The 24,508-nt window shown below is 27.2% G+C and overlaps 6 protein-coding genes and 1 non-coding gene across 7 annotated transcripts; 4 read left to right on the forward strand and 3 right to left on the reverse strand.

Moving 5' to 3' along the window:
• Positions 1–2,358, forward strand: PGO_143430 (hypothetical protein, conserved; the record flags this gene model as incomplete). The annotated part of the gene is made up of 1 exon (XM_028690334.1): positions 1–2,358. One exon carries the CDS (start codon positions 1–3, stop codon positions 2,356–2,358), a length of 2,358 nt encoding a protein of 785 aa, XP_028546135.1.
• A 1,448-nt stretch (positions 2,359–3,806) lies between these two features.
• On the reverse strand, positions 3,807–4,517 carry PGO_143440 (male development gene 1; the record flags this gene model as incomplete). Its single annotated transcript, XM_028690335.1, has 1 exon — positions 3,807–4,517. The coding sequence occupies one exon, from the start codon at positions 4,515–4,517 to the stop codon at positions 3,807–3,809; it is 711 nt and encodes a 236-aa protein (XP_028546136.1).
• Positions 4,518–6,066: 1,549 nt separating this feature from the next.
• Positions 6,067–6,630, reverse strand: PGO_143450 (cell traversal protein for ookinetes and sporozoites; the record flags this gene model as incomplete). Its single annotated transcript, XM_028690336.1, has 1 exon — positions 6,067–6,630. The coding sequence occupies one exon, from the start codon at positions 6,628–6,630 to the stop codon at positions 6,067–6,069; it is 564 nt and encodes a 187-aa protein (XP_028546137.1).
• A 2,484-nt stretch (positions 6,631–9,114) lies between these two features.
• On the forward strand, positions 9,115–12,417 carry PGO_143460 (perforin-like protein 2; the record flags this gene model as incomplete). Its single annotated transcript, XM_028690337.1, has 1 exon — positions 9,115–12,417. The coding sequence occupies one exon, from the start codon at positions 9,115–9,117 to the stop codon at positions 12,415–12,417; it is 3,303 nt and encodes a 1,100-aa protein (XP_028546138.1).
• Positions 12,418–13,578: 1,161 nt separating this feature from the next.
• On the forward strand, positions 13,579–13,650 carry PGO_143470. The gene has a single exon. It is a non-coding gene; the product is annotated as a tRNA-Pro (tRNA).
• Positions 13,651–18,072: 4,422 nt separating this feature from the next.
• PGO_143480 (DNA-binding chaperone) lies at positions 18,073–21,579 on the forward strand (the record flags this gene model as incomplete). The annotated part of the gene is made up of 1 exon (XM_028690338.1): positions 18,073–21,579. One exon carries the CDS (start codon positions 18,073–18,075, stop codon positions 21,577–21,579), a length of 3,507 nt encoding a protein of 1,168 aa, XP_028546139.1.
• A 1,573-nt stretch (positions 21,580–23,152) lies between these two features.
• PGO_143490 (hypothetical protein, conserved) lies at positions 23,153–23,572 on the reverse strand (the record flags this gene model as incomplete). Its single annotated transcript, XM_028690339.1, has 1 exon — positions 23,153–23,572. One exon carries the CDS (start codon positions 23,570–23,572, stop codon positions 23,153–23,155), a length of 420 nt encoding a protein of 139 aa, XP_028546140.1.
• Positions 23,573–24,508: the final 936 nt, after the last annotated feature.

Below are 24,508 nucleotides of genomic sequence, written 5' to 3' on the forward strand. Positions count from 1 at the left end.
ATGTTCAAGAAGTATTTCATATTTATAATAGTATCTATATTTAGCATAGTCTTAGTTGTATATAAAAAAGTGAAGAATGAAAACACTAACATAGAGTACTATTATAGAGGTGGAAATAACAAGGGAAGTTGGGGTGCAGGGCGAATGGGTGACATTCATGGAGACAGGAGTAGTTGGGGTGAGGAAACTGGAGAATGTAGTCTTAATAATGAATTTTGTTCTATTCATTACAGTGATAATTTTAATGAATCGCAAGAATATAAAATTATAAATTACAAGGACACTCGAATTAACAAATTAAAGAAAGGAGTAAGGAAAGTTTTTCATCCATTCTTTACAGAAATGAATAGTGAAACAAATAGTAAACATATTATTTCTTTATTTATCGAGTTTTTTGAAAATTCGAAAATTTTTTTAATAATATCACTGCGATCAAGTTATCATATGTTGAATGCCTACGGAATAGTGTTAATATCATTATTAAAGATTTTATTTTTATGGTTTACAATTATAGAACCATATTTGCAATGGACATTTTTAAAATTAAAAAAATTATACATAAATTTGGATTGCAAAACGAAGAAGTACATTATAAGTATGACATCCATTTTTTTAGCATTTTTATATCTGTTATATTCTGGAATTATAAAATGTATTTTAAATAAAATTTCTCAATTTTACAAATACTTACTAAAAAAAGTATTTAAGATTAATAATTTTCTGTTTACCATGTTGCCATATATTATGAGTTTCTTATTATATATTACTTTAGTAAAAACCATACCAGTATATTATATTTCTTTTTTTATTTATTCTTTTTTTTTTCCCCTACCATCTGTTTATTCAATTGTTATCATTTTGAAATATGTCTACTTGTCCAACATAAACGACTGTGTTATGAATACACTTAAGCAGAAGTTAGATTCAAAATATATAAATACCATCACTGAGTATTGTACCTTGGAGGATACTAAATATGAAAAATCCTTCGAGACAGTTGAAACTTTAAATAAAAAAACAAGAGAAAATGAAGAACCCTTAGAAAATGAGAATGTCACAAATGGTAAGAAAAATTCAGGGGATGAAGATTCTGTAAAGGATCCAACGTCCGATGAGGAAGTGAGAGAAGACAAGGGAGAAAATGAAGCAGAGTTGGGAAAGGAAATACAGGAGGGAAAATCGGAGGAGCAAAATTCAGAGGAGCAAAACTTAAAGGAGAAAAATTTAAACGGGCAAAATTTAAACGGGCAAAATTTAAACGGGCAAAATTTAAACGGGCAAAATTTAAACGAGCAAAATTTAAAGGAGGGTAATACGAATGAAAACAAGAAATGCAAAGCAGGGAACTTGGACCAGTCAGATGAAAATCAGGAGGTAGAAACAAAAGCTAAGAAGAAAAAAAAAATTCCCTTCTTTAACTTGGAAAATTTTGGATTTAATTCAAAAAAAAAAGAAAAAAAAAAAAACGTAAAGGAGAGTGATGACAAATGTACAAGAAAAAACAATCAAGATATCGTTTTGGAATATTCCAATAAGCATAAAGCTGAAGAGGAAAAAAGCCGGGTTGTGTATTATGATGTTCCTATTTTATTAGAATATTGGCTCTTTACAAGCATATTAAAATTTATTAACTTTTTCTTTTTTTTCAGCAGTTATAATAAAACTTCCTTTATGTTTGAATATTTTACCTTGTTTGTAATATGTCTAAACATTAGTGAAAAATTTCATGAATTTGTTTTTTTAAAGGATTACAAATCATCTATTCTTGTTCGTGTTTTAAAGAATGTGTTAGTCAGTACTGTCGATTTTGTTTTATATACCTTATTTAATGTAAGATTAGAAAACGAAGAAAAGAAAGAAAAAAAAAAAACAGATCAAGATATGTCATATAATGAAAGAAGTAATTTATTAATTAATATATCAAAAATAATGAAAGATAAATTAAAATTAAATGAAACAGTTAAATTCAGCTTTACATGTCTAAAGTCAGTAATTACAGAAAATGTCATAGAAAGTGTTAAATTACCACTTTATATAAAAATATTTATTAATTTGTTAATATACATGCCACAACTAATACTTTTAATTTTCCCTTCCTTTATTCTTAAAATATATTTTGCTTATTTCTTTTTTATTCTTCCAATATTTGGATCTCTCAAATGTTTAGAGGAAAAAAATGCATTTCACAATAAAATATACTTTATATGCTATTTCTTTTTTTATAACATTGCGTCTATTACTGTAAATCATGCATTTTTCAAGTGTTTGCCATTTTATAATTTATACAAAATTTTAATTACTATAACTGTTCAAACAGTTCTTAAATATATCTTTAATCTGCTCAAGGTGAAGAGTTGATTATTTCCACTTATCTCTTACCTTTATCATTTGTTTCTTTTTTTTACACCCACTTATTATGTGTACTGCATTTTTGTTAATCCGCGTACTTTCTCCTATTCTCGTTCTTTTGTAAAATTCCATTATTCAATTTTTCAGCTCATTTTTTTTTTTTTTGTTCACTCTTTTTACAATCAATAAAAATTATTAAATCTTATTTTTTTAAATTATAAAACGACTGAAATTTACCGTAAACATATATCACTACAGTTATGCTCCTTTTTTATAACGACGATGTTATACAAGCACGTAAAAAAGGGAATACCTCACACAACGTGAAGATAGTGTGTGCATATATTCAAGTAAAATATTCTCTGAATATTATGTAATCCTTTTTAATACCTTAGTCAATTTAATCGTCTCATTTTTTTTTTTTTTTTATAACTTCCTTGCAATTTCCTCTATGAAATTTAATGCAAAGGAATCTTCTTCGCAACTTATTTTGGTCTAAATATTACATTCCTATAAAAATAGGTATTACTCCACGAAACTTTCCTTTTTGAAAACAGTCCTTTCAACTAAGAAATGTGTTCATACATATATGACCTACATGTACATGTATATATGTATATGCTGTAGTGGCAACATTTTATCATGTTCTTACATTTTACTTATTTGCCACATGCATAACTGGAGTTCATTCTCTTTGTGAATGAAGAGATATGCTAAACCTGGGTAGAAATTTTCTTTTGGTTAAAAGAAATTTTACATATAGACGTTTAAATATAATAGTATATACCTTTTATATTTGTAGAGATTGAAATAAACGTAAGCGTTCATATATTTATATATATATGTGTGTATATTTTACCCATCTGTTAACATTTCTCACACTGTTTTACACAAACACACACAAAAGAGAGGAAGGAGAGAAGGATGAACAAATGGAGAATATATTGCGAAATAAGCAACACATGCATAAGCATATTCTGATGGAATAATACACCACTAGGGACATTCTTATAAATACCTGTAGATTCTACTTCATCATTTAAACAATGATATATTGGTGTGCATAGTTACATTAAAGTATAAGGGTCTCTATAAAGGTAATAATAAAAGTAGGTGTACTAACTTCAGATGGAACATTTTTGGGCATAAAAAAAATAAAATAAATAGAAAGCTAATTACACCATATGCATTTAAAGATTAAGCATAAAGAACTGTTGAAAGACTTGGAATATTTTTATAAAATTGAATACTAAAGAAAAATGAAAAAATATGAAATTGATATTTTTTTTTTTTTTTCTACTTGTTCATTTTATTCAATATGTACGCAAAGATATATTATTATTCTTGTATTTTTTAATTATATTTGTAAAAAAAAAAAAAAAATATTAGATGTGTGTGCCTGTATGTGTTTTTTCCTTTTTTTGTTTTCTTCCGCTACCACCTCCATTGCGTTCTCTTTAATCCAAGTTATTATGTGTTTTTATTTCTTGAGCATTCTCTTCCAACTCCTTGTGATGTTTATCTTCATATTCATCAACTAATTCATTTATAAATTCTTCTGTTTCATCATTAACTTCTATGTCATTAGAATCTCCATCCTTGGTATTTTCATCCGTAACATCTTCGTCATACGATTGTTGTTCATCGAATTCTAAATTAATTGATTGTTTATTATCCAAAGCCTTTTCAAAATTGGTGTAAGAATTTTTTGACAAAAACGGTTTAAGAGCTTCTCCTAGATTCGTATCTAATATATCAGCAGCTTTCAAGCCTATGTATTGCGAAATGTCTTTTGCATAATTTTTAAAATCATTTACATCTTCATCATCCATGTTTTCTAGATCATATAAATTTTTTTCGTCTTTCAAATAATCCCCTAATTTGTTCTGTATTTTTTTAGCTAACTCATCGGCTAAATAGTCTTTCACGTTGTCTAAATCTCCTTTATTTTTTAAGTATCCATTTTTCACCAAATCCATGAAATTATATCCCTTTTCACTCCATTCAGTTGATAAGCTATTATCTTTTACATTGGGTTTTGTATTATTATGGTGCACATTTTTTAGTGTCTTTCCTGTGTTGATACAATCGTAGTACACATTTTGAGAACTCAAATAAAAAATTAATAGACATGAAATGTTTAATATGGAAAATTTTAAGTTTTTCATTGTACGATCGAATTGGCGGTAATTTTTGGAATAATGTAAAAGTGATTAGGGATTTTTTAAGCCTTTCTATATTGGAATATTCTTACTTTTCATAAGTTCGTATGTAATTGCCTTTTAGGCATTCATTCATATGTTTTTTTTTTTTTCTCACGTATTTTATTTATTCAATTAAAGATCTTCCTCGAAATATGTAACTTGTACTATTCACCCAAGTTATTACTTTTTACACACATAAATATTGTTTTAAATAATACATAAAGTTATTAAGAAAATATTAACGCAAAATTATCTGCTCTCTTTAAAGAAATATAATATAAACCTTATTACACTTTTTTATTTTTAAGTTATTCTTAGAAAATTATTATAATATATTATTTTAACGAAATTCTATAATTTTAATGATGTTACCCCGTAGCGGAAATTTTGTGTCCTAAAATGTGATAAATATTTTTTTCTATAATAAACACTCTTAAGAGATAGTACCATTTAAAATGTGGTCAGGGACATGCTGAGCTAAAATTCAAATATTTATATATGTATTTAAAATATAAAAAGCACTTTTTTTTTTTTTTTTCGCAGCATGTGTAATTATTTTTTACACAAACTCTATAGCTAGATGTACTTTCTTTTTTTTCCCTACATATGCATCTTTTGCTCAAATTGAAAAATGTTTTTCCTAGCTATATTATACTACATATACTTGTGCTGTACATTTTTTTTTTTTTTTTTTTTTTCCTATTACACATTTATCATATATTTGATTCCAGCTAATAATAGTAACGAATAGCACAGATAGCTTAGAATATCTATTCGTGTGTATATATGAATATTCGCATGTATATTTTTTTTTTTTTTTTTTTTGTCTGGATGATAAGTTGAAATGAAACATAGGAGAACAGTTGTGTATATTATCCTTTTCACTCAAAATTAATCATTCTTAATTAGTGGAAATAAATTTTGTTTAACCAAATTACTCATTTTTTACTTATTATCATAGGATTTGTTGCACAATAATGTTAACGTATTTTTAAAATGTTTACTATATGTTCACTTAATGTTTTTTTACTTGTGGGTGAAAAAAAAAAAAATGATATTGACAGAAAAAAACAAAAACAAAAAAAAAAAAAAAAAAAAAAAAAAAAAAAAAAAAAAATAATAAAAAAAAAAAAAAAAAAAAAAAAAAAAAAAAAAAAAAAAAAAAAAAAAAAAATAAAATTATGAAATATCAAATGTCAATTTTCTCATGTTAATATAAAACAGCGTTAAAATGTAGGAAAATAAAATCATCACAAAAAAGAAAAAATGTATACAACTTAAAGCGGAAAGAAAACAAAGACAGAATTTAAAAAAAAACCTTGTTTATATGGAAATATAATAATGTGTTAATCCCATAATATAGTTTATTGTCCTTTCAAAACATCATGAGAGTTATCCAAAATTGTGCGTACCTGTTTATTTATCTATTTACTTATGTTTTCCCCTATTTATCATTTGTTTATTATGCATATTATTTTTTATAGGAAATATATATAGTGTGTAAATTATATGCTTAATCCAACAAATCATCAGAGAAATCATCTTCATCTTCTTCTTCATCAGATGCACCTCTTTTTGCTTCATATTCCCATATTTTATCTGGTACTGGTTTGTGTAAAACGTCTTCAACTTTGTTAAAGAGAGTTTTAACTACAGGGCCTATTAAAAAGTATACTTCTTCGCTAACTCGGGGTGGTTTGATTGTTGAGGCTACAATGTTTTCTGTTGGCTCTAATGCTGCTTTTAATGCTTCCAATAACACCTTCTTTGCAGTAGTTTTTAACTGAGATTTTACGTCAAATCCACTTTGTAAAAAGGATGCTGAATCCTTTTGCAATGAGTTAACAATTTCGTTTGCTATGTTATCAGCTAATTCATTTCCAATTACTTCTAATGATGAAGACTCAGAAAGGAATGACGATAAACTATTTCCTATACGTTCAGAAAATTCAGTTCCTGCTTCAAGAGATGATGAAGCTGCAGTTGATCCACTCTTTCCCCTCAAGGACAACACATTTACGAAACAAAAAAGTGCTATGAAAGCAGAAACAATCGATAATCGGTTTACTTTATTCATTTTGTCTTATTTTTATTTTGTTAAATATATATATATATATATATATATGTGTGTGTTTGTTTGTGTAATGGAATGAGATCGTTTAAAAATAAATGTTGAGGAGATATATTTGATGAAAATTATTCAAATAAGCAAATGTTTAATATATAAATTGGATGGAAACACAAAAAGACAGGTATTATATTTTTTCATTTAAATGTTTCACGAATTTAATTTAAATCATTCATTTAAAAAAAATATTTTTCACAAATTAAAAGTAATAATTTTATATTTTATTTAATTTTATGTGTCCTCTTTTTTTTATTTTTTTATGTTTGGTTAAAATAAATGGTGTAAAAATATATACACAAGTGAAAAAAAAAAAAAAAAAATTAAAATTAGAGATTTAAGCTAAATTTACATGCACACTTTCAGTGGTCATACACTTAACAAAGTGTTTCATAAGGCTCATTTTTTTTTTTAAGCATGCTAATGTAAATTTCAGAGCCTTATTCATATTTTTATGCTCTCTTATTGTGTTCAGGTGTTATATATTTAGTTCTAATAATCAATAAAATAAATAAAGCCAAATTAAAAAAAAAAAAATCAACGTTCTATAGAACTTTTTAATCAAGTAAATCACATGTTCATTTTTTTTTTTTTTTTTTTTTTTTTTTTTTTTTTTTTTTTTTTTTTTTTTTTTTTTTTGTGCATGACTTTTGTGTTTATGACACACTCCCATTATATTTTAGCATGCACAAATGAAAAAAAAAAAAAAGTATAGCCAATGGTGTAATAATTTATGAACAATGTTGTTACACATGTTGTGGCTGTTTTTATTATTTTGCTCACAACTCCTGTTATCAAAACAAATTCAAGAAAATTTGGCATTAAAATGATCAAGACAACTAGCTAAAATTTTTGAGAGACATAATCCTGGTCTAAAAATATGTGGTCATTTTTTTTTTTTTTCCACAAAGCATTTCTCATGTATGCACGTGTACTTTTTTTTTTTTTTTTTGTCCAATAGCTGTATTTCATACAGCCATGTGTGTTTCAAAAATGTGCATTTTATTTTCATCAGGTAACTTAATAAGCTGTGAAACAGTCAATTTCAGGATTCGTTATGTTTTCAAAATGGTTTTATTATAGGGCGTAATTTATCACATATGGTTGCCATTAAGTAAAAAAAAAAAAAAAAAGAAAAAAGGGGGTCACATACAAAATAGCTAAAATTTATTTTATGCAAAAACATTGTTTCTTGTCTTCAATTAAAAAAAAAGGTGATTTTTTGTCTTCAGAATAATGTATGTTTTATGTGAATGTTCTCTTATATATTCCATTTTGAAGATCCTTTCAATATGTGTTATAAAACCGAATATTCACACATGCTTGTCAAAACAGATTATTGTGCATACCACATATATGTTTATTATTGAAATTTATTTAAATTTCTCTCCTTTTCACGTTAGCACACATCAAATGTACATACACACAACAAATGTAACCGGAAACGTGACCATTAATAGTTTTACGACCAAAAGAGAAATTTACAAAGCGCAATCAGTAAATCTCGAACTCAAAATGGATCATTTTGATAGGCTATATTATTGTCTACAATTGCCCTTAAATATGTAGGTTCATGAAGAAGGAAACCGAAAAGATATTTTTGCTCTTTTTTTTTTTTTTTTTTTTATTTTTCTTTGTGCGTGAAATGTTATTACTTTTTAAATTAAGACCTGTTTATATTAACAAGGATGCTTAATCATGGACATGGAAACATTAATCTTTTATTAAAATCTCTTTGTAGCGAACTCCTATAAAAATTAAAAAAAAAATGTTAAATAAGTAAATGTATGCACACATTATGGAAGTTTATTATACCACCAAAGCTTTTTAAAATGAATAAAAAATAAAATAAAATAATGAATTACGTGAATCTTTTATTTTCCCATTTTTTCTTTCTAAAGCTAAAAGAACAGTGAATTTTGGGTAAAAAAAAAAAAAAAAAAAAAAAGTGAAGTATATAAAAGGACAAACTTTGTACATGTGCAAAATGGGCAGTAAAATAATCTTATTTCTTTCCCCTATTAAATAAAACTATTATATTTAATTCTAACAAGACATATGTATGCACATGTTTCTTCTTAGCTCCTATATTTACAGCAATGAATGCGTGCATACACGTCCTCAATTTTGAGATTCGTCAAAATTATAATATTCCTTAAAATTCTTATATATGTTCGTTTCTGAATCGTAAAAAGTATAATTAATTTTTACTCTACTTTTATGGAAAAGGGCCTTTTGATGTGAACAAAAATAATTTTATTTTAAATTCCATTAAGTTTTGTATTTCTAGCTTTTTAATTCTATTATTCAAAATTGTAGACATTTTTCAACTAAAAATATGTCTAAAAAAGTTAAAGAAAAAGATGTATGCTTAAGTAATAAATATCCTGAATTTAGTAAATACATTTGAATCTATGTATAATACAACTATAATTAATGAGAACAACTGTGGAATCTATTTTTGTTCATTTACTCGTAGTGTACTTTTCAATATACTGTATGAAATGTGAAGCAAATGGGAATTTACACTTTTACGAAAATGGCAACGAATATAATTTAGAAAATTTTAACTTTTCGAATCTTTTAAATGAAGAAAAGTCATACATTATAGATATAAACTCGATAAGAAAAAATAAAAGACTGAAAAATAACAACGGTATGCTCTTAAGTAGCCCGTTATATGGATGCTTTAACAAGTATGCACGAAGGCAATACCGTCAAAATGATGAATATGAGGATATGGGTGTAAAATCAAATGAAAAGAGCGAATCCATAAAATGTAGTGGACACGCGTGTTCCAGCTTTATGCTTATTAAAGAGCACAAAGAAACAGGGAGATTTAAGGAAAAAGATGGTAATAAAACAAATCGCGAGTCATGTAACTTACAAAAGGAAAAAGAAACTAGTAAAAAATTGCATGACTGGAAAGAAAAAGTGGATCAGGCTATCCCTATAAATAAGCATAATTATAATTCCATCATGTTAGACCTTATGGGAAAACATAATAAGAATCAATTGTCAAACAATCTGTACATAAATAATCTCAAAGAAAAAAAAAAATATATTAACACGGAATCAATTGATGTTAATACCTTTAGTCATTTTATGACAAACACAGTTACTCCCTCAAAACATCAGCAAAACATAAAAGAAGAAAAAAATAAAATCAGAATTCAGAAGGGCAACAAAAAATTTATACAAAACGAAAATGAACGATTTAAAAATGGGGGAGAAAACATAGAACCATTTCTTTCGTATAGCGACAGCATGGGTTACTCTGGAGAAAATTTTTTCGAAAAAGAAAAATTCATTGAGGTAAAATTCCCAATAAATATTAATACAAACGAAACAGAAAAGGATGATAATGTGGACTATGAGAAGGATATCATAAAGGGTCTGACAGACCAAGAATCTCTTCAAAACAGCTCAGATATGAACTATTCAAAATATATGAACATAACAGAAAACAACAATTCATTGCAAGAAAATCAAGATATCGCTAATTCCAAATTCGGAGAAGATGACATAATTGGCATTTTAAAAAATCCAAATAACATTGGAATTGATGATGTATTTATTAATAATACAAAAAATAAAATTTTAAAAACGCTAAATACAGAAAGAAAGGGAGAATATTCTAAAGAGTTTGACCTAAAGGATGCTCTTATTAGCGATATTGTTAGTTTACATAATACAAAACAGTCTGTTGATGAAAAAGAATTCAAGGAAATTGATGATAACATGTTAAAGAATGGTATAAATAATGAAAAGCCCATAACAGATGATAAGGCTCAGAACACGGATATAGACTTGTCCTTAAAATATCTAGGTCTTGGTTATGACATAATTATGGGGAACCCAGAGGGGGATCCAACAATAAACGTGGACCCAGGGTTTAGGGGTCCCGTTCTGCAAATAAATATAGAAGAACCGAATGTGTATAATAATAGTAATATCAGAACTAATAGCACGAATGGAATCGGTGTCCCTCATAGTAGCAGCAGTCTTGGGAAAAGGAACCTACACAAGGATGAAATATCAACAGAAGATTTCCAACCGAAACTAACCCCCTGGGTAATACCAGAACATTCGTGTAGTCAATCCAAAAACGTGGAAGAAATACGAAATTTAGAACAGTATAAATTAGAATTACTAACCGATGTTAAAGTAAGCACACCGTTCATTTTTCCATATTCCTTTTCCGCGTCAGCAGAATATAAGAATGCACTAAAAAAGTTAAAAGTACAAAATAATGTTATATTTATGATGAAAATTTATTGTCTACGTTATTATACTGGAATACCAACTACAACAACATGGAGATTTACAGAAAATTTTAAAAATGCATTAAAAAAATTACCTCCTTCATTTGATGGGTTGAAGGATGATAGTGAATGTTCATATGAATATTATGTCAACAAATTAAATACACCAAAATGTGAAGAAACTGTAAATAAGTGGATGTTGTTTTTTAAACTACATGGTACTCATGTAGCGCATGAAATTTATTTAGGGGGAAAAATAGTTATAAAAATGAATATGGATAAAGAGGAATACAATAAATTGAAAGATAATAACATAAGTATAAAAACTTTTTTTAATTTATATTTTCACAAAATGGGATTATCAGCTGCTTATAATAAACAAGCACAAAAAATATTAAGCAAATTTAGAACATCAAAAGATGTATCAATTCTTGGAGGAAATCCAGGGTTAAATATAGAAAATACAACTTTTTTTGAAAAATGGGTTCAATCTATTAATAAGAATTCTATGCCTATAAGAACCAAATTGTTACCATTTAGTTATTTTATGGATGATCCTAATATGATACTAGCTTATAAAGACGCATTAACATTTTATGGTTTAACTTATGGGGTTCAAATATTTGGTCATGAGAAATATAGTCATGTTGTACTATCCATAGGTGAATATCTTGAAAAGTGCACACAAGAATTGTATGCTGGACCTCCCCCAGGTTTACTAACATGTCCTTTAGGAACTACACTTCTCATGGGATTTTCTATAAATTTAGATTTTTATAAAAGTAAAGACTTAAGTAATATTAATGGTATGTCTAGCTGTGAACAGATGAAAGAATCCTGTAGTGGCAATGGGTTTGGAAAAAAATATTCAGACATAAGAATATGGGGATTGTGTTCACAAAAACAATTAGATTTCATAACACAAGTGGTACAACAAGGCAATTCTGCAAAAATAACAGCAACATGTCCTGGAGATTTAGTTATTTTATTTGGATTTGCCTTAATGAAAGGAAATGGTTCATCATCTGCAAATAAAGTGGATATATATCCTTGTCGTACAGGTCAAACGAGCTGCTCAGCAGTTTTACAAAATAGTAAAATGAAACAAAGTATGATTTATATTGCTTGCGTAGATAAATCAACAAATGGATTAGAAAATATACAAACTTATAGTAAAGTAAAAAATATGGGTAGTGTAAATTCAGGAAAGGACAAAGATGATGAATATCTTAATTTTACTTGTCCAAAAAATAGTTCTTTGGTATTTGGTTTTTCACTTGAATTTCATACGAATTTTGCAAAAACGAGAAATAATTTTACAGATTGCTCAAAACATTCTAACAGTTGCCAAATAAAAGGCACACGCATTAACACAAATTTGTCTTTTTTTAGACCGGACAAGTACTCATTGGCGATAATAGCTGTGTGTCGTGCTCATACAGATGTACACCGGGGAACAACAAATATGAGTTAGTTTTTTTTTTTTTTTACCTTATTTCATTCATGGTTGCCCATTACGTTGACAAGTACGTTATGAATTGTGTTATTTTTTGGCTATTTTTTTGCTATTTTTTGGTTATTTTTTTGCTATTTTTTGGCTATTTTTTGGTTATTTTTTTGCCATATTTTGGTCATATTTTTGGCTATTTTTTTGCTATTTTGTTATTTTTTTTTTTAAGTAGTGTAACCTTTCTGTTTTTTTTTTTTTTTTTTTTTTTGCTCAATGGGAATAATAATCTTTAGCGTTCATCTATGCATATTTATATAAACACACAGGCATACAAATGCATCTAATTTCCCATTTCACACCCTCAATCGAACTTCGTCTTATTGATGATTAATTGTTCACTTGTTATTGTTCCTAAAAAAAGGAGACGCAACTTTATGCTTCCAAATAAATAAAACAAAATGAAGCTTCTTTAATTAATTTTGTTAATTTTAACATTTGTCTCCATTTTTCTTTAGATTTTTTCTCTTTTGAGGAAAATGTATATATACATGTACACATGCTCCTCTACCCACTTATGAGCATGTTCTCCTTCTATGCACACAATTACTAATTTTAAAATAATGTTGTTTCCCACATGCATTTTGTCTAACATGTATAGAATACTATTTACTGTAAAGACAAAAAAAAGGTCAACATTTCAAAACCTCCCTTATTTTTTCATATGTGTTAATTGACTGATAAATAAAAGAGATAACTCCTTCATCCACAAAAAAAAATAATGAAAATAAAATTTCGGGGTAATATATAAAACCGATCATAATAATGATAAATTAAGTAAATTTTTAAAAACATGAGAAAGTATTCTTAAACATTTTATTTCTGATGAAAAAATAGAGGGTTATACATAAATACACATAGTCATTTTTACTAACGGTGGGATATTATTCAACGGAATAATTTACTGCTTTGGGATGTAAATAAATATACTTACACATATTATGTATATAATTTTACACTTTCTTGAAAACATAAATGATGACTTCATGATGGAACTTAACCATTCGTTGAGAATTATTATCACATTTTGGAAAACCGCGTTAAACTATTATGTTCTCTATAATATTTCTTTAGTATCTCCATTCTTCTTATAGTAGAATGAATAAATTCGTTTATTTAATTTTGTTAGGCTACTTGATCTAGTGGTATGATTCTTGCTTCGGGTGCAAGAGGTCCCGGGTTCGATTCCCGGAGTAGCCATTAGCAGAAGGTGATAAAAAGGGCAATGAATTTTAATATTTATGTGCATGTTTATGTGTGTTAAGTAATAATGATGAATATAGTTACAAAGAAAAAAAACTATGTGTATATATTAAATATATATACGAATGACGATGATACTCTTTTATGCAAGAGAATTGGTATGTTTTTTTATATGTCAAATAATATAATAAAAACTGAATCTGTAGGCCCCAGCTAACTAGAAGTTTTTTTGAGCCTCTAAAAATTACCATGAAAAAAAGGCGTGGTTAAGGACCTTTTAACTTTCTGCTTATTCATATATGTATTATTATTACCTTTACCTTTCAAATAGATAACATATGCTTATGTTAAGTTTTAACTCTTTAATTAAAATCATAAGAATAAAAAACATTGGCATTCATAGGATTGGAATTTTCCCTTTATTTAGTAACTGTGTTGTGTATTATTATTTTTTTTTTTTTTTCTTTTTTTTTTTTTTTTTTTTTTTTTTTTTTTTTTTTTTTTTTTTTTTTTTTTTTTTTTTTTTTTTTTTTTTTTTTTTTTTTTTTTTTTTTTTTTTTTTTTTTTTTTTTTTTTTTTTTTTTTTTTTTTTTTTTTTTTTTTTTTTTTTTTTTTTTTTTTTTTCATTCGAAGGACAACATGCTTAATATTACACCGAGGTGTTTTTTCCCATGTCCCATCTTTAAAATTCTAAAGAATATATTACACAAAGCATTTCTATAAAGGTAATTTTAACGAAACTGAAATGCATATATATATATATATTTTTTGTGCATTGTTGAACATACACAAACCACACAATGAATAAAGGAAAATATTTAATACATATAATCCTTAAGAAGCAAAAAAGGAAGAAAATGCCGAGTTGAAGAATGAGGAAAGGAAAATTGTATGTAAAAAGAAGAAAAAAAGGGGAAATTTTATTTATATTTTTATAAATTCATAAAAGGACTTTTTTTTTTTTCTTTTTTTTTTCTCATCTAAAATGAAAATACACCTTTTTGTTGTTACAGAGATTGAACAAATAGTAGCTCACCCTTAGGGGTATTATCTTATCCAATAGAATATGGAACAAAGGAAATGCACAAAAAAAAGGAATTCATATTATATGATGATGTGCATCTAACAATAGGAGCTCATTAATCACATGAAATTATGTCATAAACACTTCATATGTGTATATAAACATTTGCATACATTTTTTGTTACTTGTATTTTTTCATTTTATAGCTAAATAGAAAAGGAAAAACAATGTATAAATTAGGAAATTGAAAAGTTAGTTTTTCTGCAGAACTCGCTGCAAAAGTTAATTTTTGTTAAGTATAAAATTTCATTTCTTAAAATGTAAAATGATAATTTTATAGTTCATTTTACAAAAATTGTTACATTATTTTGGTCTATTATATAACTATGTGCAACTATTAGAACAGTGTATTAACTAACCCATGATATTTAAATCAGATGATGAATAAAATATCTTCCAATATTTTTACAAGTCTGGGGGAAGTTCACCACAATATGGTGAAAAAAAAAAAAAAAAAAAAAAAAGGCATAGCAGATGAAAAAAAAAGAAGATGAAATGGAACGGAACAAGTGTTACCTACTTTTAATATTTTATTTTATTTTTTTTTTTTTTTTGCTATTCCTTTTCTCATTTACATAAACATAATTAAAATAATGCTGTTATTCTTTCTGTGCCTATTGTTTGGTGAATACATAAATGTGTCTATAAAGTTCGGATGGAATAACATAAATGTGATGAAGAACTTTTTATATAAAATAAGAAAAAGCTATATTACACCTGATATATAATGTTATATATCAAAAGTAATATAATTTTGTTAATTTGTAAATGTAATTTTTTTTACTCTTGTCGTGTTAAACCTTTTCTCACATCGTTTAAAAGGTGTGTAAATATTTAAAACAGGCATCTCATATTTCAATAAAGATCCTGTGGAGGTATGAAAATATATTGAAATTTTCATATATATGAAAACAACATATATTTAAATTCGAAAAAAAATAAGTAATATATTATATAAATTTACATTCAATATACTTGTCGATTAAAAGGGGAAGAACAACAACAAGAAAAAAAAAAAAAAAAAAAAAATGATACTTTGGGGAAGGAACTATTTAATTATGTCCTTTTTTTTTCTTTTTTTTTTTTTTTCTTTGCCTACATCATTTTGGTTAATGTAATATAACGGCAACCTTATATATGTAGTTGTTCCTTGTTTATTTGAGTTATAAAAAGGGTAAAATTTTCAAATATTTATAAATGAGATAATGGAAAAATGTAAATTTTACTTTCGTACTTTTTTTTCCTTTTTTTTTTTTTTTTTTGCATTATATGTCAAAATCTGTAAACTCACAATTTGAGATTTTCCAGGAAGATTTTATAATTTATATAAAACCATTCAGGAAATGGGGAAAAAAAAAAAAAAAATAAACAAATAAAATAGAATAAAGTAGAAAATAATGGATGAAGAAATTTTTAAAGAAAAAACAGGAAGTTCGCGTAAAGTCATAAATAAATATGTAGATAAGCATGAATGAGCTTCTGCTGTACTGTTTTATATATGTAACTTAAAAACAGCGATTGGCAAAAATAGTGAAACAAAAAGGAAAAAAAAAAGAAATATTCCCATATATATACATGTCCTTATTAAAAATAAAAGAAGTTACAATATTTATGTACCAAAAGGGCTTGTTACATCACATATTTAAGTGAATAATATTTACATGCAAGTATACATAAAATGTAAATGTATAAAACGGAATAGAAGAAGGAGCAAGTTTTAAAAGCCCTTAGTCAGCTCTTCATTTCCTGTAATTTGAAATATACATGTATATATTTAGCAAAAAATAGAAGAAGAAATTTCCTAATTTTATCTATGGTTCATTCTCTTCATTCTACCATGCAGCACAAAGCTTATTCACTCTATAATCCATTATAACTTATTCTTGTGACGGGAAAAAAAAAGGCACCTTTTTGCTGTTTATAATATATATATATATATATATTCATTCATGTGTTTGTACTATGTACATGCGCATGAACCAATTGTACGCTTATACATATTCTTTCGCCTTGTTTTCATTTTCAAGCTAATTATTTCGTTCATTTTACAATGAGATTTATTTTATCATATTTTACAATTTTAAAGTGACGAATTTTTCTTGCACGATCATATATAATGAACGGAAAATAATGAAGCAACTTCCAGTTATGTTTTACATGCATATATGTAAGTATACTACTTATCTGAATAATTATTCATTGTTCCTATGCATTTTTCAATTTCAAAAATGATAGAGGGAAATCACCTTTTAACAATTTTTTTTTTTTTTTTTTCTGTAAATTTATAATTGTGCATATAACAACTGAATAATATACACACCCTTTTAACTTATATATGTGAATAATCTTTCGCCATTCGTTTCCTTGGATAAAGATTATTTATCAGTCTACAGTTAGCTGCTCTATACATGTTATGTGTATACCTTGGGCAAGCTACTATTTATGAACACAACATTTACTTTTTGATATACAGATGAAGGGAAAGTCATATGTATAAATGGAAATATCTTCATGAGCTTACATATATTATGCTGACATAAGCATGTTTATATATGTATGTATGTTTATATATATATATATATATATATATATATATATATATATACAATTATGTAACCTTACCATACCATTACCTATGCTGATAAATTTTAAAAAACAAATTTGTCATTAATGGGTTGAAGAAGTTTATCATTTGAGTTTACGACTCCACATTATCATTTAAACGGGTATACTTTCGTTATAAGCCCGGTGGCCAAGGAGAATAAAAAAAAAAAAAAAAAATTTTTGTGCACATATATATGAACAAACACTTGTGAAGAAAAGTATTGCTACAGATGAATCCTCACGTGTATTGACTTTTCTCTACCTATATTTGTCCGTTTATCTCTAAATATATATATATATGCATGTATGTGTACATATAAATGTATATATATGACAGCATGCAATGAATTTAATGGAGTGCCAATTTATAAGTTAAAAGAATAGATTAAGTCCAATTTTAACGGTACTTTCTGTAGAATATTTTTCTCTCATGCCCTGGCCAAAATTAATAATTTATTAGAAGACGGCTGACAGTCCATTGTAAATCCATTGGAAGCCCATTAGAAATACATTAGAAATACATTAGAAATACATTAGAAATCCACTAGAAATACATTAGAAATACATTAGAAATACATTAGAAATACATTAGAAATACATTAGAAATACATTAGAAATCCATTCATCATTTCATTAACCGTTTTAGATATCAAGTGTACACATCCATCCGTGAATTAACCAACGAATTAATCTATTTCCGTTTTTTTTGCCCCTCCATTTAATTGAACAAAATGAACTATAAGTTATCAAAAAATGAAAACACTGAAATCGAAGTAGAACTGTTTTGCATAAAAGACATTAAGGCGAAAAATGATGAGGAATATTCAGAGGAGGTGAATAGCCTTCCACTTGTCATCAGGAATTATAGCATAAGTATAAAAAAGAAAAAAGTAGAACCAGCGGGGTTTATGTTTTACGTGAAATATGAAATTCCTATCTTAAAGGGACAAAAAAAAAAATGCAAAGAAAACAAACATATTATAATTGATGAATTGTTTTTATATAAAGACAAAATAAACTATTTAAATGAAATTAAAATAAAGAATGGGGGAGGAGAAGAAGAAGAAGAAGAAGAACACACTGATGATGATCAAATTGGAAAGTATAAAAAAGAGAGATCCACAAAAAATCAAAGGGGAAATAAATATGATGATTATGATGATTATGATGATGATATGAATAATATGAACAGTAACAGCAAGAAGAAACAAGAAAAAACAAATAATAAAAAAAGTTCCAATTTAGTGAAAAAGTGCATAAATAATAACATAAATGTGTATGAAATATTGAGTGTAGATGAAGCAGATGATTTAGAGGCCATAAAATCTTCTTATAAAAAATTAATTTTGTTATTTCATCCGGATAAAAATAAAGGAACAAACTATTTAAATCAAAAGGAAAAGGAAAAAAAAAAAAAAAAAGAAAGGGAAAAGGGCAAGGATAAGGGGGGAAATGACAACCCAGAAATCAAAAAGGACCTCATATATTACATGGAGAAATACAACATAGAAAAATTAACACCAGAAGAAAAAAAAACCATGTTCCTAAAAATTCAAGATTCGTATGCTGTTTTGTCAGATAAAACATTGAGAAAACAGTATGATAGTTCCATTCCATTTGACGAACATATTCCAACCTTGACCGAATTGGAAGAGGCACCAAATTTTTATGAGTTTCTGAGACCTGTTTTTAAAAGAAATGCAAAATGGTCTGCTAAAAAACCAGTGCCAGATATAGGAGATGAAAATACGAACATTAAAAATGTAAAATATTTTTATGACTTTTGGTATAATTTTATCAATTGGAGAGATTTTTCATATCAAAATGAGTATGATTATGAGGAAGCTGAGTGTCGAGAGGAAAGACGATGGATGGAAAGAGAAAATAAAAAAATACAGAAAAAAGCATCAAAGGCAGAAAATTTAAGAATTATCAAATTAGTAGATCTAGCGTACAACAATGATCCTAGAATACTTGCAGAAAATAAAAGACTTAAATTAGAAAAACAAAAGAAAAAAGAGTTAGCCATATTGGAAAAACAAAAAAAAACAGATACATTAATGACCGAATTAGAAAAGGAAAATACAAACAACCAGCATATTGCTGCAAATAATGATAAAAAGAATAAGGATAATAAAGCAGCTGTAAAAATATGGAAACATCATATTAAATCACTCTGCATAACGAAGTTATCGAAATATATAGATTCAGATTTGGTACAAGAACAGTTGGCCTTAATGCCATTTGAAACCTTATGTGAATTTATATACGACATTTATATATGCCTAAATTTTAATTTTCAAAAAGCGGATATTTTCCAAGCAGAAAAATCCAATTCTTCTATGGAGACACCACAAAAACAGCAACAAGGAAAAAAAGAATCCATAAACAATGTTTGGAATTTTAAAAATGGTAATAATAGTGCAGAAAATAACAGTAATAATGTGAACGAGAAATTTCAGAATAATGTTATAACCAGTAACCAGATGCACGAACAAAGTTTAAATGCCCAGATAAAGAAGCAAACTTCCGAATGCATCAAGTGTGTCGAACTGAACAAGTGTGAGGATTGTGTTCATAATGCTACCAAAAAGAAAGCTAACGGCACAAGTTATGAAGCAAAAGTTACTCAGAAAAAATTCATCCATGAATACAGCCACAAATTAAATGAACATATGGAAAACACGGATTGTGATAATGGCCTTATGAAAAACACGGATTGTAATAATGGCCTTGTGGAAAACACGTATTGTGATAATGGCCTTATGAAAAACACGGATTGTGATAATGGCCTTATGAAAAACACGGATTGTGATAATGGCCTTATGAAAAACACGGATTGTGATAATGACTTTATGAAAAACACTGATTGTAATAATAAAAATGTGGATAAATTTGTTTTAGAAAAAAATAAGCAAGACAAAATAACGAACGGTTACACCTCCAATAGAACTCAACCGATTGAAGTTAACAACCTCCATCACAATAAAACTGGAATCATATTAAGTGCCCCCTGTTATGTGGTTAGCAACTCTTCTAGTACGAAAAAGGGAGAAGAACAAAAGGAGAACAATTTCATGTACGTGGAAAAAATACCTGACCTTGTGCATCTAGAAAGTGATGACTCGAAGAGGAGCACCTTGGAGAAAAATGTGGGGAAAAACAATGCTACTAGTAGTACGGCATGTAGTACTGCTAGTAGCAGCACGAATAATCAGACGAACAACAGGAATATCAGCCATAACAGTAACCATAACATCAATTTTAGCAGCATTCATAGCGTGACAAACGACAGCAATAATAAGGTCACGCATGACACAAACGAGATCACCAATCGGACTCATATTAGCAAAGATGTTAGTGGAATAAAAACCACCGGATTCATAGGGCATTTGAAGAACGTAGAGCTAGGGGATAAAGACATCGAGTTGTTAATTATAATTTTTAAAAAATATATAAATGAATTTACCCATACAACGGATAAGGAAAAAAAAAGGAATAACACAGACAAAAGCTTGAACTTGAAGAACAAAATAGAAACAGATAGTACATGTATACCCAAGCAGGGAATTGTAGACAAGGGTTCCTCCAAAACTGATATAAAAGTTAATGAAAATGCAAAAGTAATGAAAAATCAGGTAAGTACTAATAATCATTGTGAAAATGATAAAAAAAAAAATGATGAATCTAGCAATAACACGCATGGAAAATGGACTATCCAAGAGGTTTCTTTACTTGCCAAGGCTTTAAAGTCTTACCCAGGAGGTACAAGAAATAGATGGGAGTTGATAGCTAATTACATAAAAACAAAAAGTGTTAAGGAAGTTATAAAAAAGACAAAAGAAATGTTTGAAAATGAAACGTTAAAGAATTTAAGTAAAAATTTTGAAGATACACCTTTTGATAATTTTAAAAATCAAAATAAAGGTGTAATGAAAAAAATTGATGACAATTTAGATAAAAGGGAAATAAAAATAGAACCAGTAGCAGGAGCTGGAACTTACGAGGGTGCTAATTTAACAAATAATATAGGTGATAATACTGTAGTAAAAAGACCATGGACATATCAAGAGCAACATTTATTAGAACAAGCATTAATGAAATATCCATCATCCTTACCGAAAAGAGAAAGATTAGAATTAGTTGCATCAGAAATTAAAACAAGAACACTTGATGAAGTCATTCTTAGGATGAAAACACTCAGGGCACAGATATTAGCGAAAAAAGCTGCAAAATAGCAGGTTCATAGATACATTTACAACAGAGGAAGGAAATGGACATATACTCTTCTTTGATTCAATATTGAGAAAATTTGTATATTTAACATGTGGTATATCGAAATTGGGAAAATGTGTAATTTTGTATGCATTTCCATATTTTTACACAGGATACTCCTTTTCATGTTAAGGAACGTGATGAAAAGAAGAGCCCTTCGATATGGCATTTCTATCCGTTTTGGTTTTGGAGGCGAGGCATGAATGTATGTCAGCTACCGAAGAATCCATGGATATGAGAAAATTTATCATGTTCACGGAGAAAATAAAACCAATGCAAATATCATTCATTGTAAGTAGCAAAAATAAAATAATGTAAAATGAGGGGCGAAATATTTTTTATCGACCTTTTTGCTGGCAGAAAAAAAATGTTGCAACTTCGAATTAGCATATTTATTAGCGAAAACTCATGGATAAATATCCACCATATTATATGTTTTTGCTAATTAAGCATAGAATTGTGCTTACACTTGTAGACATATAATCATATTCTACACATATTTGTGCTTTACATATGTTTTTTTTTTTTTTTTTTTTTTTTTTTTTTTTTTTCATTTATTCACACTATCCGAAAGGTATGTAAATGAATGGAATGAATGATGAAATCGTTAATATAACCTTTTCATTATGAATTGCATTGCTTAAACATTTTGTTAAAGCTTTTTTTTTTTTTTTTTTTTTATAAACTTTTATTTTTTTTTCATTTTTTTTAATTTTTTAATTTTTTTTTTTTTTTTTTTTTTTTTTTCATTTTATTTCTCCTTTCCTCCTCCCCATCTTTTGCTCATATGTCTTTTAGCATTTTCCTTTAGTATATATTTACTAATCCTTTTTACTGAAATAATTTTGTTTTATTTTTTTCATATGCTTATAATTAAAGTTGTCAAATGTTTATTTTTGTTCATAAATGTTTCCTTTTTCCCTTTTTCTTTTTCTTTTTTTCTTTTTCTTTTCCCATCGCATTAGGTTTTTCACAAATCTTATTAGACACCGTTATACAATTTTTTTTCAGTTTTAAGTTTAATTTGACTATTAAAATACACAACATGGATTTTACACATAAAGGGGGTCGAAAAAGTAGTTCATCAATAACTAGTTAGAGAAGAATAAAAAGCGAATAAAACACATATGGAAGTAGCAACAAAAAATCGTGCATACAATAGATGTTGGGAAATGGTTTCTGCGTGTGCAAGGGTAACAATTTTTTTACTTCTTCGTTTGAAGCAAAAAAGGGGAATAGTTGTTTCTCTATGTTTGTATTACACACAAAGAAAAGTGAAGTAAAAAAGGTGAAGTAAAAAAGGTGAAGCAAAAAGGTGAAGCAAAAAGGTGAAGCAAAAAGGTGAAGCAAAAAGGTGAAGCAAAAAGGTGAAGCAAAACGGAGAAGCAAAAAGGTGAAGCAAAACGGAGAAGTAAAACGGAGAAGCAAAACGGAGAAGCAAAATATAAAGGACACATAATATGATGCAAAAAATACAAAAAAAAAAGCACATAATCTTAACACCCCCTGTGCATTATGACAGGGAACTTATTCCGCTCATCGCTGTTTCTTCAAACGATATCTACGACCACCCTTTTTGTCCCTCATAAATCTTTTATTTATGAGTCTACTTTGTCGAGGCAATTTGTAAGTTCTCACTTTTTCCTTTGTTGGTATCCATGGAATTGTAGACAAACCCATTCTTTTTTTTTTGTACTTTTTTTTCTGATGTTTCCGTATTTTAAAATACCTTCTTCGTTTTGTACTTATTTGCTTGCTTAGTATAAAATTAAATCTATGTTTTAAAAGGGGAAAATATAAATCATTCAAAATTTTACACTTGGAGTGTTCCATGCGAGATAGATGTGTGCTAAAGCCAAATCTTTTTATTAATAATATTTCATTTTTACTTTTGCAATAATGTTTTACACACTGGTGAGAAAACCTAACTAAGTTGTCGAAGCAGTTTTTCAACATAATATGAAATATAAACAATAAAAAAAATTTTTAAAATTAAAAAAATAAAATAAATAATAGAGCAAAAAAAGGAGGAAGATAAAGGTAAAAGAAAAAGAAAAAGAAAGCGATATTTCCTTCGGTAACAATTTAGTCGCTTTTTTCAATGGTTTAAATGATAAGCTGTGTCTTTATTCAGAAATACCCTGTCTCTGAATCTAAGCAAAAGTATACATTTATGCGTACTTATGTGTGTAGGTATATTTACCCCCATGTCCCCTTTTTCCTTTTTTTTCTTCCTAATATTATGTCTTAATACATATATACTGATTTTGTTTTAATGTACAAAATCAAAAGAGAGTGGTTCTTGAAATTTCTGATTGAGGGAAAAAGATCAAAATCCTTGGTGCAGTTTTCAGCTTATAATACATAGTAATAAAATTAAGGGGTGTGGGATAAAATATTTAAATAAAATTTTTTTTTTTTTTTTGAGTTTATATTATTGTTATTCTTTCCATGTTTAAATTTCCCAGCGTAGAATTCGTTTCTTAATTTATCGATTGCTAAGTTTTGTTGCTTTCCTGGGGTTATGGGCTTAGTTTAATCACGTAGAAATGAGTTACTACACATTGGTCGTAAATATTCGTTTGCTTTCATTAATTTTTATTTTTTTTCTTCACCATTTTTCATTCTTTTGTGTCACTTTTTTACATGTGTTTGAAAATATACATGAGCAGCATTTTTGATATTATGCCAAAAAAGTGCGGGTTAAATGTCTTGGGAATGAAGCTATTCAAGTATCTGCTCTTTGGGGAAAAAAAATAAAAAAATGAACAAGAAAAAACATAAAAAAATAAACAAGAAAAAACATAAAAAAATAAGCAAGAAAAAACATAAAAAAATAAGCAAGAAAAAACATAAAAAAATAAGCAAATAAACAGATAAAAACATTAAAAA

Source organism: Plasmodium gonderi (assembly GCF_002157705.1).
Source record: "Plasmodium gonderi DNA, contig: Chr14, whole genome shotgun sequence".
Classification (NCBI taxonomy): Eukaryota; Apicomplexa; class Aconoidasida; order Haemosporida; family Plasmodiidae; genus Plasmodium; species Plasmodium gonderi.